At 47.9% G+C, this 16,706-nt stretch overlaps 1 protein-coding gene across 3 annotated transcripts; it reads right to left on the reverse strand.

Annotated features, from left to right (window-relative positions):
- Nucleotides 1-69: 69 nt before the first annotated feature.
- mtmr7b (myotubularin related protein 7b) lies at nt 70-13,656 on the reverse strand. Of its 3 annotated transcripts, XR_013099074.1 has the most exons (15): nt 13,344-13,656; nt 12,498-12,623; nt 10,265-10,427; nt 9,992-10,149; nt 9,189-9,317; nt 8,574-8,708; nt 8,299-8,431; nt 7,301-7,410; nt 6,683-6,808; nt 6,552-6,601; nt 5,895-6,095; nt 5,082-5,216; nt 2,958-3,084; nt 1,741-2,205; nt 70-561 (listed from the first exon to the last, which is right to left on the reverse strand). XR_013099074.1 is itself a non-coding variant. In XM_076885427.1 (14 exons), exons 1-14 carry the CDS (start codon nt 13,365-13,367, stop codon nt 1,852-1,854), a joined length of 1,971 nt encoding a protein of 656 aa, XP_076741542.1. In that variant the 5' UTR covers nt 13,368-13,656; the 3' UTR covers nt 70-1,851. The 3 variants fall into 3 exon arrangements, 2 of the variants coding, with proteins under 2 accessions (XP_076741542.1, XP_024658672.2); XM_076885427.1 differs by having other exon boundaries at nt 70-2,205; XM_024802904.2 differs by lacking the exon at nt 70-561 and having other exon boundaries at nt 1,989-2,205; nt 2,909-3,084.
- Between the last annotated feature and the right edge of the window lie 3,050 nt (nt 13,657-16,706).

A 16,706-nucleotide genomic window follows, 5' to 3' on the forward strand; every position in this document is an offset into this window, starting at 1 on the left:
TACGCTGTGAAGGAGCCGTAACTCAAACGGCTGCTCGGCCTCCACAGAGGAAGAAGGCGAGGACGCGAGTTTTTCTCTTTAATATGGATTTACTGAGATCGTTTACATCAGTGGATACAGGAAACACACAGCGACGTACAGACACACCACAGGCTACAGTGTACCAGTTAAAAAGGAGACGAGCTCCTTAGAGCCAATCACAGATGTCACGCCTCTCCTTTCAAAGTTCGTCTTCAGTGCATCAGTTAAAGTCAAACTTCTCCAACCATAAACCAGCAGTGGACGGAGGAGGTGTCGGTCAGAGTCCCAGTTATGAGCAGGAGGAGGAAGTGGAGCCAGTTTATCACCAGCTCCCAGTAACAGAGATCCAGCTCACACACACACACACACACACACACACACACACACACACACACACACACACACACACCTGCTGCTCGTCCAACGTGGGAATGTACAGAGTTACAGATGATTAAAGTTTAGAGGAACACTGCTCTGAGCTCATCATTTCCACTTTGTCATCTGAAGGACCGACAGCATCAGCTCCTCACACGGCAAAATCTAAATAAAGTTTAATAAAATCAAATAAAGCACAAAAAAGTCTAAAATCAAAAATAAACACTGACCTGTTTGTTCTTCAGTCCCTTTAAACCTTTGAAATAAACATGTCGTTAAGAAGGCGATGAGAAAGTGAACGATCGGTGTGTGTCTGTGTCTATATGTGTGTGTGTGTGTGTGTCAGTGTGTGTGTGTGTGTGTATATGTGTGTCAGTGTGTGTGTGTGTGTGTCAGTGTGTGTGTGTGTGTGTGTGTGTGTCAGTGTGTGTGTGTGTGTCAGTGTGTGTGTGTGTGTGTCAGTGTGTGTGTGTGTGTGTCTATATGTGTGTGTGTGTCTATATGTGTGTCAGTGTGTGTGTGTCAGTGTGTGTGTGTGTGTGTCAGTGTGTGTGTGTGTGTGTCTATATGTGTGTGTGTGTGTGTGTCAGTGTGTGTGTGTGTGTGTCTATATGTGTGTGTGTGTGTGTGTCAGTGTGTGTGTGTGTGTGTCTATATGTGTGTGTGTGTGTGTCAGTGTGTGTGTGTATGTCAGTGTGTGTGTGTGTGTGTGTGTCAGTGTGTGTGTGTGTGTTGGAGCATTTCAGTCAGAGTGTGTTTGTGGGGTTTCTGTGTTATTGTGACAGTTTAAACTACGTTTGTCTCTAATAAAAAAATCTCCCCGGTGTTCCCAAAGTAACTGTGGTAGAAGCCCCGCCCACCAGGGGCTTAAAGGGGGCGGGCCATTTTGAACTGAATCAAAGCTGCTCTAGCAGCACTTCAGTGTTCAGACTGAGCAGACGGCTGATCCAGGATCAGACTGAAGCCCTCTGAGGAAACGGCCGCCTGTCGTCCACACAAATACGACCCCACAGGCGTGATTGCTGTGACGAGCTAACGAGCTAACGAGGGCCACGCTGAACACGTACAGCAGGTCAGCTTCATGATCTACAGTGAAACCTTTATGCCTGTTATGCCGCGCTGCAGGATGAGGAAGACTGGGTGGAAACAAGTTTTCAGACTCTTCAGTGGAGAGAAGAAGAGACAATAACTCGTGTTTGTTCTGATCGCTTTAAACTCGTGTGCATCTGACTTCCTGTCACTGTGCAATCGTGCGTTTCAGTACAAATGTCAGTAACCTAAAAACATTTAAATTGAAGCAGCCTGTCTGTTCTGTGAACCAAAAACGTTAAACCGTGTTTTCACCTCCGTCTCAAACGCCGCCGAGGTTTCTCCCTTTAACCTGGAAACGTCACCTCGCCGTCCTGTGAATAAATATTAATAAAAGCCAGCGGAGTCCCTTTGATCCGGTCCGTGTCACTCCAAGTCCGGGTCCTTGCCGACATCACCGCCGCTGGATGAGCGGCTGCTGAGGTCGGCCACGCCCGACTCCAGGTCGCTGCAGGTGGAGAGGTCATCGGGGTCGTGACTCTTGAGCTGGGTATGTGGCCCTAAGGGCAGGGAGAGTGCGGGCTCCTTGGTGTGAGTCTTCTGATTGGCTGGTGCAGAGGAAAGTGTGTGACTGCTGTCCTGTGCGAGGCTGGCGATTGGCTCTCTGTATAAGGTGGGCGGGTCCGGCCCGCTGTGCCTCTGCGGCAGGCAGCTAGTCCTCCTCCGGGGAACCTCGATCTTCTCCCAGGTGATCGGCTTCCCCGTCAGCTCTGCGATCCGCTGCACAGAGACAAGAAGCTTACAATCAGCTGACAGGACTCGTAACTGGAAAAACTTTATTAACACTCAGAGAGTTACAGGTTAGAACGAGGCTGCAGCCCAGCTGCAGTTCCCCTCACGTCCACTAGAGGCTCCAGCAGTGACTCAGTCCCATAGACTCTTATGTTAAAACTTTACAGAAGAAACAAAGGTGTTTTTAACATGACGTAGCTGCTAGCTGTCTGACTTCACCTCAGCTAACCCTGAACTTGACCTCTGCACCGTGTTTGTGCTGTTGCAGCTTTTTAATGACATCGCCTGACCAATAATGTGTCGGCTGTGAGGTTACTGGACTAACAGACTGTCCAATGAGATGTTACTGAGCGCTAACATCAGGTATGTGTGACACAGTCTATGGTGGCCAAATACAGTAACCTTTACGCAACCCAGCAGGGCGGCTAATGCTAACATGCTAATGTCCAATTCTGAGATATAGAGCCAGTTTCCTTCTTTTATTTACAGTCTTTGCTTCCAACATAAGACATTTAAAAAAAATTAATCTAGAAACTTCTGCAGATTTTTTAAAATTGGTTTAATAGCTGCTGAATGATTTTTAATTTTTGGGGTAAAAAGTTTTAAAAAGTAGACGGTCGCAGTTTAAGCAGCGAAGCTGAAGTTAACGATCTGTGCTGGTGTCATAACAGGCGTGTCGTGTGTTGTATGCCTTGTCTGGAGCCCGGGTGGTGGTGGTGGGCGGTTCCTCCTGGCGGTACCTCCTGGTGATTGGTCAGCTCCTCTTCCAGCTGCTGGGACTCCTCCCTCACGGCAGACAGGAAGTCGGCAGGTGACTGGCGGGGAGGCGTCGATTTCTCAGCGTGGTTATAGAGACCCTTCCACATCCTGGAGGAGAATAAATGTGAAATATAAAAGCAGAGAAACTCTCCGCCTGTTTCAGGGACTCAGGCAAACAAAACAAATGCACAAAACCAGCAGCTCAGTGCAGCTTCCTTTAACCCTTTAAAGCCGGAAGTGACGTCATTTTCGCGGAAAATGTAGTTTTTTTTTTTACCTTCGGGGCCTTATGAGCCTATACTGGTGTTTTTGAAAGTCATGTTTGACTTTTTGCTTTTCTGAATAGTTTCTGGGATGCTTAGGACTCAAGTTGCACTGCTGGAAACAGTTTATTTTGATGCATATGCTGTTTTTTTTTGCAAATTTGCATTATAATATTTATTTCCGTTTTTCCAGCAGTGTATAAAAATTGGTGCATCTCAAAAATAAAACTATGAAGACACTCAAAATACATTTCCTGTTGTTAGAAACTATTTTGTGCAACTTTTTGGTATTTACAGTTTTGAGGGACAAACCTCTTAAATTTCTCTAACTAGAAATATATGCAAAAAACAACAACAACAACATTCAATTTTTTTGTAGTTTATCTAGTTATTATTCACTTAATGCATACATATGATCAATATTTGGACTATAACGGTTATATTGATGTATAGCAACTTGAAATGCTCCCACAAGTAAGAAAGAATATTAACACATTATTGGAGCAAAGCAGAAGTAACACACAAGAAACATGGAGGATATTAAACAGTAAAATCAAAAAGGGCTCAAAAAAATAAGAATTATCCAGATTATTTAAAAAAAGATAAAGATATTGTGCTTGATAAAACTAAAGACATTGCAAATGAATTTAATGATTTCTTTGTAAATGTTGGCTTTAATTTAGCAAAAGAAATTCCAGAGTCAAGAAATAAAAACAGAGATGTCAGTTCACCAATTACAGGCCAATATCTCTGCTCCCACAGTTCTCAAAAATTTTAGAAAAGTTATTTGTTAATAGACTTGATAAATATATGGAGAAGCATCATCTCCTAAGTGATAACCAACATGGCTTTAGAGTGAAAAGGTCCACTTCGATGGCAGTGATGGAACTTGTTGAAGGGATATCTACTGCTATAGATAATAAGGAATATACTGTTGGTGTTTTTATAGACTTAAAAAAGGCGTTTGATACAATTGATCTATATTAATGAATAAACTAGAGAGATATGGCATAAGAGGGATGGCATACAAGTGGATGACAAGTTACCTGGATGACAGAAATCAATAATGTAAAATCTAAGCAGTTGAAGGTAACTTGTGGTGTTCCTCAGGGCTCTGTGCTGGGCCCCAAATTATTCATATTACATATAAATGACATATGTAATGTTTCCAAACTGTTAAAATGTGTATTGTTTGCTGATGACACCACTCTGTACTGCTCAGGTAAAAACCCAGAACAGCTTCTGACTGCAGCGGAAAAAGAGTTAAATATATTAAAAAACTGGTTTGATGTAAATAAGTTATCGTTACATATAAAGAAAACAAAAAGTATTATTTTGGCACTAGACAAATGAAAAATGTATCCAAAATCAGGGTTAATGGAATTGAAATTGAAAGAGTGCACGAGAATAAATTTCTTGGAGTGATGATTGATGATCAGCTGGAAGTCTCATACAAACCACTGATTTTCTCTACAAAACAAACATGACCTGAACAAGAAATTTGATTCGCCTTGTCTCGTGCTGTCTTGCTTTGTGGTAATCTTTATTCTGTATTCACTGAATATTTGAATGCTGATCAATAAATCAAAACAAGTGTCCCTACAGCATGTAAGAATATAAGGATAATTCTGGCAGACTTGGTTCTATGGTAGGTCTTAAAGGGTGAACCTGCTGCTGCTTAAATAAATTAATTTAACAGGAATCGTCATGTTTCCAGCTAAGCTATCAGGATCCACAGAATCACTGCTGGGAATCGCAGCCGGCTGGACTGGACCAGGACTACACTTCCTGTTTTGTGAGGGAGAACGCAGTTGTGTTGGCGTTTTTGCTGCAGTGACTCACTTGAAGCAGTAGGGGGAGGTGTTGGGTCTCAGCACGCCCTGACTTTGGCTCTGCTCGGCCTTGTACAGAGGGTTGGTGTACTCGCCTCGGTCCTTCCACAGCTGAGGCCACACCGAGTGAGTGCGCTCATGAAGCCTGCAGACACACATCGCACAGCCTTTACCTCCGTGACACAGATACGAATAAAACTGGATTATAAGCGGCGTGCTCGCCGTCGCCTGTGGACACGAGCTGTTGTAGCGATGAAAACATCTGTGGTCTGTGACGAGGAGTGGCAGGTGATGAACGACGGACGGTTCCTCATTAAAAACATTCAAGGTTTCTGCACTTCCTGTTTCTTACTTCCTTAAATAAAAACGAGCAGCGGGCAGATATCCACGCAGACGGGACTGCGACGACATCAGACCATGAGCACATTCTGTCCAGTTTCAGAAACTCATCTCGTTTAAATAAAAGCTACGACGGCTGATTTCCTTTAACACAGGAGAGGGAGCTCCTCGAGGGCCGGCGTCCTGCAGCTCTCAGACGCGTCTTTCGTCCAACGCGGCTGATTTAAAGGTCTTGAGTTCTCCAGAGGCCCAGTAATGAACTAATCATGTGATGCAGGTGTGCTGACCCAGGGTGCGATCTAACACCTGCAGGACGCCGGCGCTCGAGGCCTGGAGTTCCCACAGGATCAGTCGCTGGTTTCTACTTTTTCCTCTTTGCATCCGTCACATAAACAGGACTGATTTCTTAAATCTATTCAGACCCTGAAAAGCCGACTCGCCTGCTCACAGTAAGAGCCCGTGAATCCGGAACGCTCGTGCTCACCTCATGTCCCGACGCTCCTTCTGGCTGTTTCCCAGGAAGGTCCCGTACTGACACGAGTACACGTGAGCGTGGATGGCGATGAGGAAGCGCTCGTTGAACTCAAAGGCACACGGGAACTGCTCTGACAGCTGCCACACGCACTCCAGGAACTGGTCGATGACGGGGGACACCTCTTTGGGATCTCTGTCCAGGTGAGCGTACCTGCGGGGCACAGAGCAATTTTCATGTGTTCAATCAGGTAAAGAGCAAAAATGAACGAGTAATTAAACTGCTGATGCTCTCGTTGAACGTCAGCTGTACAGGTAAGCTTGACATCACTAACAGAAACTAATGAACCGTCATCACGTCTCATGTCTCACGTTTACTGGAGTCTGTGCTCACGTCTCTACAATCATGAGATTGAAACATTAGAACTGAGGTTCTGCTGCTTTGAAGTGAAAGTCGTTTGGATTGTTTGGACCAACCCTCGCCTTCAGCGTCTCTTTCAGTTTCAACCTCGGCGCTCGTTACAGAACTGGCACTGCCGCCCTCTTCTTCTTTCTCATGGTTTCCCACACCGTAGGACCAAAGTGTCTGAAACGTCTTTATCGTGGACTAAATGTGGACAGAAAGATGCAAGAGAAGCGTCCGAATGAGACCAGACTCAAAGTTACTGACCTGTGTGAGAACTTGTGGCCAAACGACACCCAGTCTCTCTGTATCAGCACCTAGAAGAAGAAGAGGAGGAGGTATGGATGTGAGACGTCAGAGGAAGAACAGGCGATGGTCAGCGCGGCCGTCTGCGTTACCATGAGGCCTCTGATGGTCCTGTAGTACGGGTCCAGCAGGATACTGGCCACAGAGCAGGCCTGGGCGGTCCTGTCCCAGCCGTCTGAGCAGTGAACCAGCACGCTGACGCCTTCGTCCGCCACCGCCTGGAGAGAGCGCAGAGAGCAGGAGTCTGACTTTAGTGCCTGATGGAGCTGCGACTGCTGAACCTGACCTGATGTAATGACCACGTTTTAAAAAAAACGACGGGTTACCGTGAGGCGAGCGGGAAACGGGTGTTTTTTTAGTTTAGCAAATCCAATCAGAGCATGGAGGCTGCGCTCAGGTGTGCACAGCTCTACCTGTGGATGCATTTACATGCAGCGTAGTAAAGCCACGCTGGGCGACCTCCACCACAAACAGCAGCACAGCGCGTCCACTGTGACCATCCCCACCGCGAGGCCCCGACTTCGTATCATTAACAACGTTTAAGTTTCTCACGTCTGATAAATAAAGTCATGACATCATCCATCGGTCTGATTACGAAGCATCAACTGACTGACTGAGGGGGGTCCCACCTGACTGAGACCCCACCCCCGAGCAACCGCTAGTTATTAAAGCATTAGCTCTGCTGAGCGTGTGCGAGTGCGTACACACACCCGGGCTACGAAGACGCCGGCATCCAGTATGGCTTTGATGTGTTTGAGCCAACCAGAGTTCTCCAGCCCCCACAGGAAGTCTGTCACGGACGGAGATCGCATTTCCCCCACTGAGAGCGAGAGAGAGAGAGAGAGAGCGAGAGAGAGAGCGAGAGAGAGCGAGAGAGAGAGAGCGAGAGAGCGAGAGAGAGAGCGAGAGAGAGCGAGAGAGAGAGAGCGAGAGAGAGAGAGCGAGAGAGAGAGAGCGCGAGAGAGAGAGAGCGAGAGAGAGAGAGCGCGAGAGAGAGAGAGCGAGAGAGAGCGAGAGAGAGAGAGAGAGAGAGCGAGAGAGAGAGCGAGAGAGAGAGCGAGAGAGAGCGAGAGAGAGAGAGCGAGAGAGCGAGAGAGAGAGCGAGAGAGAGCGAGAGAGCGAGAGAGAGAGAGAGAGAGAGCGAGAGAGCGAGAGAGAGAGCGAGAGAGAGCGAGAGAGAGAGAGAGAGAGAGAGCGAGAGAGAGAGAGAGAGAGAGCGAGAGAGAGAGAGCGAGAGAGCGAGAGAGAGAGCGAGAGAGAGCGAGAGAGAGAGAGAGAGAGAGCGAGAGAGAGCGAGAGAGAGCGAGAGAGAGAGCGAGAGAGAGCGAGAGAGAGAGAGAGAGAGAGAGCGAGAGAGAGAGAGAGAGAGAGAGAGAGAGAGAGCGAGAGAGAGAGCGAGAGAGAGCGAGAGAGAGAGAGCGAGAGAGCGAGAGAGAGAGCGAGAGAGAGCGAGAGAGAGAGAGAGAGAGAGAGAGAGCGAGAGAGAGCGAGAGAGAGAGCGAGAGAGAGAGCGAGAGAGAGCGAGAGAGAGAGCGAGAGAGAGAGCGAGAGAGAGAGAGAGAGAGAGAAAAAATATGCAGTCAGAGGAAGTCTGTATTTACTGATCGTTTGGGAAGCTGAACATTTCTTCCTCATTACTGTTTGTTTACCACACACACACACACACACACACACACACACACACACACACACACACACACACGGTTACCGTCGACGATCTTCTGCTGGCTGCTCCTCATCACGTGAATGTTTTCGATGCCGATGAACTGCAGCTTGATGTTGGTGTAGTGGTCCTCGTTCTCGTAGCCTTTACCTGCCGCTCGATTCGCCATCGCGTTCAGCTGCACGCACACACACTCCGTTAGTCACAACACCTCTTCGTGTGTGTGTGTGTGTGTGTGTGTGTGTGTGTGTGTGTGTGTGTGTGTGTGTGTGTGTGTGTGTGTGTGTGTGTGTGTGTGTGTGTGTGTGTGCGCGCGTTACCTTGGGCCTGGTATCCACCACGTAGATGTAGTCACTTCCAGGGTTGGACTTCATCAGCGCCTGCAGCATCATCTCGTCCTCCTGACAGCGCCCGCTGAAGCCCGACAGCGGCTGACTGCAGCGGCACACGGCGGCCTGCAGAGCGAAGAACACACTCAGAATCCCACCTTCGTGTGTGTGTGTGTGTGTGTCTGTGTCTATTTAGTGCCCGTTCTCACGAGCTTGAAGCATTTTTGAGACTCAGAACGTGGTTTTGGTGTCAGGGTGACAGTTGGTTCATGGTTAGTCAGGATATTGTGGCTTAGTTATACTGGTTTTAAGCTGAGGTGCACAGTGCAAGCGGCCGACTGGACCCTTGTTCTTCCTTCAATCTCACAGTGAGACTTATGTGCTCTTCCTTTGTTTGCATCATGCGTTCGGCTGTGTTAACCTTGGCCATCTCATCCACAGTCTTACATATGCCCATACACATGGAGGGAATACAGAGCTTTTAATCCCCGTTTGTTGTCAGGGTGACAGTTAGTTTATGGTGAGGTTTAAGGTAAGCAGCTAAAGCATAATGTCAATGAGATGTCCCCACGAGGATATAAATACAAACGTGTGTGTGTGTCTGACCAGTGTGTCCTGGTGGAAGTACGACAAAGCAGGAAATCGTCCTCGACTTCTGAACCTCGAGCTGCCCACGATGATGGCGGGCGTGGCCGACTTTGGAACAAACAGCTCTGAAGGGTATGTATCACACACCTGCAGGACACACACGCGCACACACACACACACACACACACACACACACACACACACACACGCGCACACACACACACACACGCGCACACTGTTTAAGCTCATATGGTGCATTTTAAACATCCTGTTACGATGACTCGGCCAAGCCGCTCAGCTGGTTCCAGCACAAACGCCGCAGACTGAGACAAACAGCTGCTTTGCTAAAACCGTCCCTCTGAGAATATTCACCGCTCCTTCCTGATGAAATATTCAGAGACCGTCAACACCACAGGTGACCTGGGAGCCTGACTGGACCCTGAGCTGGAGGGTGGTGCTGTGACGTAGCTGTTGATAAGCTGTGAGTGAGGCTTGTTTGAGCTAATCTACCAAACCTTATAAAAACTACTGACTGACTTAAAGAGAAACATTCACAGGTTTAGATCGCAGCAGAGACGAAGCTCTGCAAACACATGAAACGAGGAAAACACCTTCATCAGTCTGAGCGCGCAGACAGCAACGCTTAAACGTGATGAACCGAGTCTGAATATGGTGAGTGCAGTCAGACTGAGGGGGACGGCCTCTGGAGGCGCCGAGCTCTCAGAGCCGTCGGCGTATAAGCAGCAGCTTCACGTCAAAGTGCAGAAATGTACTCGTTATCTCTCAAACAGTTAACATTGTGTCACATGATCATGACTGACCCTGTATTCACTGTTTGCTGCCGTGGCAACCCACAGGTTGTTAGGGACACCCATCCTCTTGTAGTCGGCCGCGAGGTCGATGAAGTTCCACGACTCCTCCCTCTCCTCTTTGTTCACGTTGGGGTTAAAGGACAGACAGTACAGCTCGCTGTACTTCTCTGAGAGGAGACGAGGAATTAAAAATCTGTGTGTTACATGTGCGCACGCACGCACGCACACGCACGCACACACGCACGCACGCACGCACACGCGCGCGCACACACGCACACACACCTGGCCGTGACAGTCTGGCCAATGAGGCGTGGACGTCCAAGCAGTCTCTCTCCTGTGGAATGAATATCTGGAAGATCTGGAAGTCCTTACAGCGAAGGATCAGCTGACCTCCTGAGGAGGTGGTGGGCGGCCTCTCCACGCTGCTCACCATGCTGTGCAATACCTGTAACACACACACACACACAGTTACTTCCTGTAGACCTGCGTCACCAAGCACAGCACATTACTGTAAAGCACACCCATCATGGAGATGAGCAGCCCGCCGTGGCCTTGTTAGCGTAGCCTCTCAGATTTCCTAACAGGAAGTGCCCGGCCCACAGGAAGTACAGCTGTGCTGTGTTCTTCTCCTCATTCCTTGTTTATACCTCACAGCGCTGGGATAGGACTGATCATTTTGGGCTGCTGGGGTCACAAACCTCATGAAACGTTGCTCCAGCTCTGCCTCTGATAGGCCGGTGCGCCTCTGTGGTGGTTGGAGGAGAAGCTGCGTTCACTGTCGGCCGTTTGTGTTTGTATTCATAGTTTCTTTGGGTTTTTTGGACTATTTGGAGGGAAGAATTATGGGAATTCAACCAACATGAGATAAAAGACACGTGTGGAGGTTGAGACCAACACTGAACCATGACGTGAACTGGTTTGGGTCAGAGCCAATCAGACGCAGCATAGTTTTAATGAAGAACAAAATTAGGTGCTGTGCTGTGAAGGAGAGCTAATCTACACCTCGCTCTGACTCTGTCCTTTGTTTCTGCTAATCCAGCCAGCAGTCTGAGCCTGCTGAGTGAAATGTGACACGCCTGCATCTCTTCATCATCCACTCAGGTCCACGGGGACGAGGCGGACTCCTAAGAGGGGGGAGGGTGGCATCTTTTCTTCCCGTGTCTGGAAAACCACCCAGCCTGGAATTCTGTGAAAACACCGCACACCACTGATATCAGTGATATCCCAGATGAAGCTGCGCCGCTCCTCATCACGATGAATGTGCAGCTAACAGCAGAGGAGACGAGGAGCTGCATAAACACAGATTATTATTTTTCTTTCACTGCTTCTGCTCAGACAGGATTCACCAAACTGGCAGGAAATATCTGCCTGCATGACAAATTCCTGCTTTTAAAACAGAAATATGAATCTGAATGAGAACTCTGTGCACAGCGTCTGAAAGCTGCTCCTTTAATCTGAGCATAAAAACCTTTAATTCTCGTCTCGCTTCCACTCTGAGGATCCATATTTAACCTCCTTCTTTCAGGGCTTTGTGATTAATATGAAGCTCTCCAGCAGCTTTCACTGTCAGATAAATGTTTCTCTGTGGATCACATTTCTGTCGTGTGCATCTCTGCAGCCCGACACACGCAGCTGGATAAATCCAGGCTCTACAGATGGCGTCCAAATTTATTCTCAGACTCCACATTTCTGGTATACTGGCTGATGCTTCAGCCTCTGAAACCTGCCTGCAGGGTTAACATCTCCACTTTTACAGCAGAACTAATCATGTTTACAGGCTGCTGCACAAACCTGTGTGGTCTTTGTGCTGTTGGAGCCTTTTTAATGCAATTATCTGAACAAGCAGCCAAGAAGTCTGAGTGAAACTCAGGGTTTTATTGGGACGTTACTGAGCACTGACAGCAGCTGTGTGTTCCCTGGTACGACTTTCTAACGTTCTTTTATCCAAATATGGCGTCTTCCATCTGTGACGCGGCCTCCTGCAGCTCTCACTGCGTCCCGGCTTCACCTCATACTAATCTTTTTTTTTTTCCTGTCCCGTTTGGTTCTTTAGCCGTCAGAATTGTTGTCTGAAGACCAACAAGGAGACCCGATGGATTTGCCGTATTGGTCCATTTGATCGACCTTTGTTGTTATTATTTATTTTATTTTCAGTTGTTACAGACGGGACAGACATGAGTGAGGGACAGGAAAGGGAGAAAGAAAGAGGAAAGAAAAGATGAACAGGAGGGAAGAGGGACCGTGAGAAAGGAAACTTAAAAAGAGAAAGAAGAGAAAACAAGCAAAACAACAGAGCAACATACTAAACACAACAGCATCATGTTAATCTAGCTAAGTGTAAACAGCAGTAAATGCTAAATATTGAATGTTGTTGTGTAGCAAGCAGGACCGACAGCGCACAATGTGCTTGGAAATAGCACCAACAGTGCCTCATACTAATCTGAGAGCTCCACAGGTAACAATGTGGCCGTGGCTGAAGGCGGGTACGATTATTATTCAAGCTGTTGCAGGTTACCCATGTCTCCTTGCGCGTCTCCGGGTTGTTCTCCACAAAGATGGCGTGCGTGGCAGAGAGGTACAGAGTCCCGACGCTGGCCTTTCTCTGGCCTGACGACCGGTCCAGCAGACGGACGTTTTCCACCTGAACAAAGTCAGAGACGCACACGTCAACCACGTCCACTGATCAAAGCATCCTCTGTGTCTGCATGACGCTCTGTGCAATCCAGAGATTTTCCTCCAGATCACCTGAGAGGTGAGCATGTGCTCAAGCTTTAAATGCATTATTATTCACAAAAAGGCCAAAAACTGGGAAAATGCACAGACTGTCTCCTTGAACTACAGGCTGAAGGCCCGTTTAAGCCGCGTGATCTCCACAGTGGGTCTAAAACTGTGACATCCGGTGCAGAGCAGGTAAATCTGGTTGTGTACGCAGAGAAAAGCCCTTTGCAGCTAGCTTTTATTAATAAGTATTATATAAATATTTCCGTAGTGTCAGGCAGACTGTGTGAGGACCGCTAACTCTCCCCAACCCTCCATAAACAGATGATGATGATGATGCGTTTTAAAGGAGAAAGGAGTCATATGAGGAGGAAGATGGAGGTCAGCAGCGCAGTGCTGACTCATGCATGTGCAGATGTGCTCGTGCTGATTATTAAGAATAATAATTAAGATGAAACTAACGGGCTGCGTGGGAGCACCCTTACAGCCACACGCGGCAGGTGTTTACGGCTAACGTCGGGGCTGTTTCCATTATCGGACACGCAGTGTTAGCCTCTCACGTTCTGCCGATCGCGCGAGCCGCCTCCGGTGCTCTTCATCATCATTTATTTATTTTATTTTATTTATTTAAATATGATCTTACCTTCGGTGTCCGTATGTGCTCCATCACTGCCGGCTGACACAGCAGAGGTGGAGGAGGTGATGGAGACAGTGGCCCGACGTTTTCCTTTATCCTCGCCAGCGGTTAAATTCCCTGCTTCACGCCGACAGATGAGCCGTGTTCCCCGCTGCGGCTGCTCCAGAGCTGCCCCGGAGCGACTCCCATGACTTCCGTCCCTGCGTGTCCCGGTTCGGTTAGTCTAAACGACACAAAACCGAGTCCGTGTCACCGTAGACCGCCAGCACCCGAGCTCCCACCGCTTCTCCCGGCCGCTAACAGAGCCCCTTATAGCTGCTCCCGACACCACCATCACGTCAGCATTCACAACATCCGGTGATGCCTTTCAAAATAAAATGTCGACTAATACACGTTCCTTAACATTAGCAGCAGCGGCAGTCCATCTTTAATGAAAGGTGCTGTTTAAAAACTTTTATTCGTATAACTTTTACAACTTCTTAAAATATTATTTTTGAATTTATTGATTTATGGTGAGATCAAAAGGAAACCTGCGGTTTATTTTGAAAGGTAAAAAGTGTTTTTCTTTCTTATTTTGGTGAACTTGATTTACATGTCGTGCCAGGCTCGTGCGCGCTAAACCGCAAGGGCGCGTGCGCAAACCTCACCTTGTATTTTGTTTGTTTGTTTGTTTCTGATGTAATGATCGTGTTTTTGTGTTTCCTTTATATAAATGTTTAGTATTTACTGCTGTGTCATATATTCAGACACCCCTGTCCTCTTTTGTCTCTTTGTATCACGCTACATTTCTCGCCTTATTTTGTAATTTTAATAACGTGTTTCTAAACACGAGTGGGTTTATATTGGGTGCGGGGGGATGCGTTAATTCCTCAAACTGACGCTGTTTTATTAAAGTGAGTTTGATTTAATGCTGTTTAAATATTTGTGTACATGTTTCGACATCTTTGTGAGGACAGAAAGTTAGCACGCTACTACACCCGCGTGACCAAACGTCACTTATGGGGACAAAGTGCCCGTCCTCACGAGTTTGGAGACATTTTTGAGGCTCAAAATGTGGTTTTAGAGTCAGGGTCACAGTTAATAATAATAATAATATTAACTGTAACCCTGGGTTACAGTTGGGTTATGGTTAGGATTAGGATTCATTTTTGATGGTTAGGGTAAGTGTGTGTGTGTGTGTGTGCGTGCGTGCGTGCGTGTGTGTGTGTGTGTGTGTGTGTGTGTGTGTGTGTGTGTGTGTGTGCGTGCGTGTGTGTGTATGTGTGTGTGCGTGTGTGTGTGTGTGTGTGTGTGTGTGTGTGTGTGTGTGTGTGTGTGTGTGTGTGGCAGTCAGGTTTCAGTGTGACAAACAGTGAAATGGTGGTTATGATTTCATGTTATGAGCTCTAGAACAGAAGAAGAGCTGTTTACTGTGATCGTACATGTCGAACAACATTATGGCTGCTCTCTCTCTCTCTCTCTCTCTGAGGGTATTACAGAGGTTGTGATTTCACGTCTTGAACCTCTGGCCTGGAAAAGTTCTTTAAGGTCATTCAAGAAGCAGCTGAACTCGACCGGTTTCAGATGTTTGAGCTGTCATTCAGAGCTGATAATTCATGAGTTCTCCATGAGTTCTTCAGGACGAGGAGCCGGAGGAGCCATCAGTGGCTTTGTTTCCTGAGACCTGGATGACATCAGTGAAAGTTTTGTGTGTTTGTGCTGAAAATCATCTCAGAGCCTCTCATCCGTCTGGCTGATGAAGGCCACTCACATCATAATAAATAATAACAAAGCGGATAGTCACTAAGCTCAGAGAGGAACCCCTCGACAAACGGACTGAAACAAAATCAGAAATATAAATATGAAGTCTTCCTCCTGCCCTCCAGTGACTTCCAGTGACTGTTGCACACATGAATGACTTCCCACTTCCTGTCCCCGTGTGGACGCACAGAGGACACACACTGTTTGGACATCATGTGTAGAAACCACAGCAAAGATGTTGTGTGTCTGCCAGTATGACAGTGAGTCAGCACCGGGATGCTGAACTCTATCAGACGTGAAGTCTGGGGAGGACTGAGACATGTGAGTCCAGCCTGACACCCTGTGAGCGGTCAGACCCTGAGAGCTTGGATCAAACTGAGGTTAGTCTTCACTGCAGAATAAATCTGAGGACATTTTAACCTCACATCAATAGGGGAAGTTAATCCTCAGTCTCTGCTCATTTTCTGTCACACTATTCTGTTTAAACCTATCAGGAATAAGAATATTCAAACTCTTCTTTCCTACTGAGGAGAGGAACCAAAGAGCCATTTGTTATCCCTGAGCTTTAACATCATCACACGAGCAATCGTGGCTCAACAGTTGGCAGCCGTCTTGTAATCAGAAGGTTTGAGCCCGTTGTGTCCTTGGGCGAGACACTTCACCCGTTGCCTACTGGTGGTGGTCAGAGGTCAGAGGTCAGTGTCCGGCAGCCTCGCCTCTGTCACTGCGCCCCAGGGCGGCTGTGGCTACATGTAGCTTCATCACCAGTGTGTGAATGTGTGTGTGGATGACTGGATGTAGTGTAAAGCGCTGTACAAATACAGGCCATTTACATTGAGTGTGGGGTAAACCGTATCCTCTCTGGTCAGCTGGTCCTGGTGCCTCCTGGACCAGCCAAGAACATGAGGTCAGGAGGAGACTGAGAGCAGCGAACCCCAGGCAAACTGCCGGTCTCGACAGCATCCCAGGGACTGGTTAAAGCCCGCACAGACCAGCTGGCCGTGATCCTCACTGGGCTGTTCAACATCTCCCTGACTCACGCCATAGTTCCCACCTGGCTGAAGGCCTCCACATCATTTCCATCCCCAAAAAGCCAGCATAGACAGCCTCAATGACTACAGACGTCTGTAGTCATGAAGTGCTTCGAGCAGATAGTGCTCAGCACGTGAGAGACTGTCTACCCCCCTCCCTCAGCCCCCACCATGGAGGTGGATGCCATCACCGTCACCTTTCACAGAGCGCTGAGCCATGTGGAGAACATGAAGAGCTCTGTGACGATGCTCTGTGTGGGCTGCAGCTCAGTGTTCAGGACCATAATCCCAAACTATCCCCCGTCACCTGCTCCTGGATCAAACACTTCCTCGCCCACTGGCCTAAATCAGTACGATTCAGCCCCCACCTCACCCCCCCTCTCAGCACCGGATCCCCACAGGGCTGCGTTCTCAGCCCCCTGGAGGCTGAGAATGGAGGTGCACACCAGCCCACCCAACCAATGTCATCAGTGAGTATGCTGCGGTTGGGCTCGTCTCTGATGGAGATGAGACAGTGTGGAGAACTTGTCCTGCTGGTGTTCAGAAAATAACCTGAAACCGAACGTCCTTAAAACCAAAGAACTCATCACAGACTTCA

This window comes from Maylandia zebra, linkage group LG6, assembly GCF_041146795.1.
Source record: "Maylandia zebra isolate NMK-2024a linkage group LG6, Mzebra_GT3a, whole genome shotgun sequence".
NCBI classification, from domain to species: domain Eukaryota; kingdom Metazoa; phylum Chordata; class Actinopteri; order Cichliformes; family Cichlidae; genus Maylandia; species Maylandia zebra.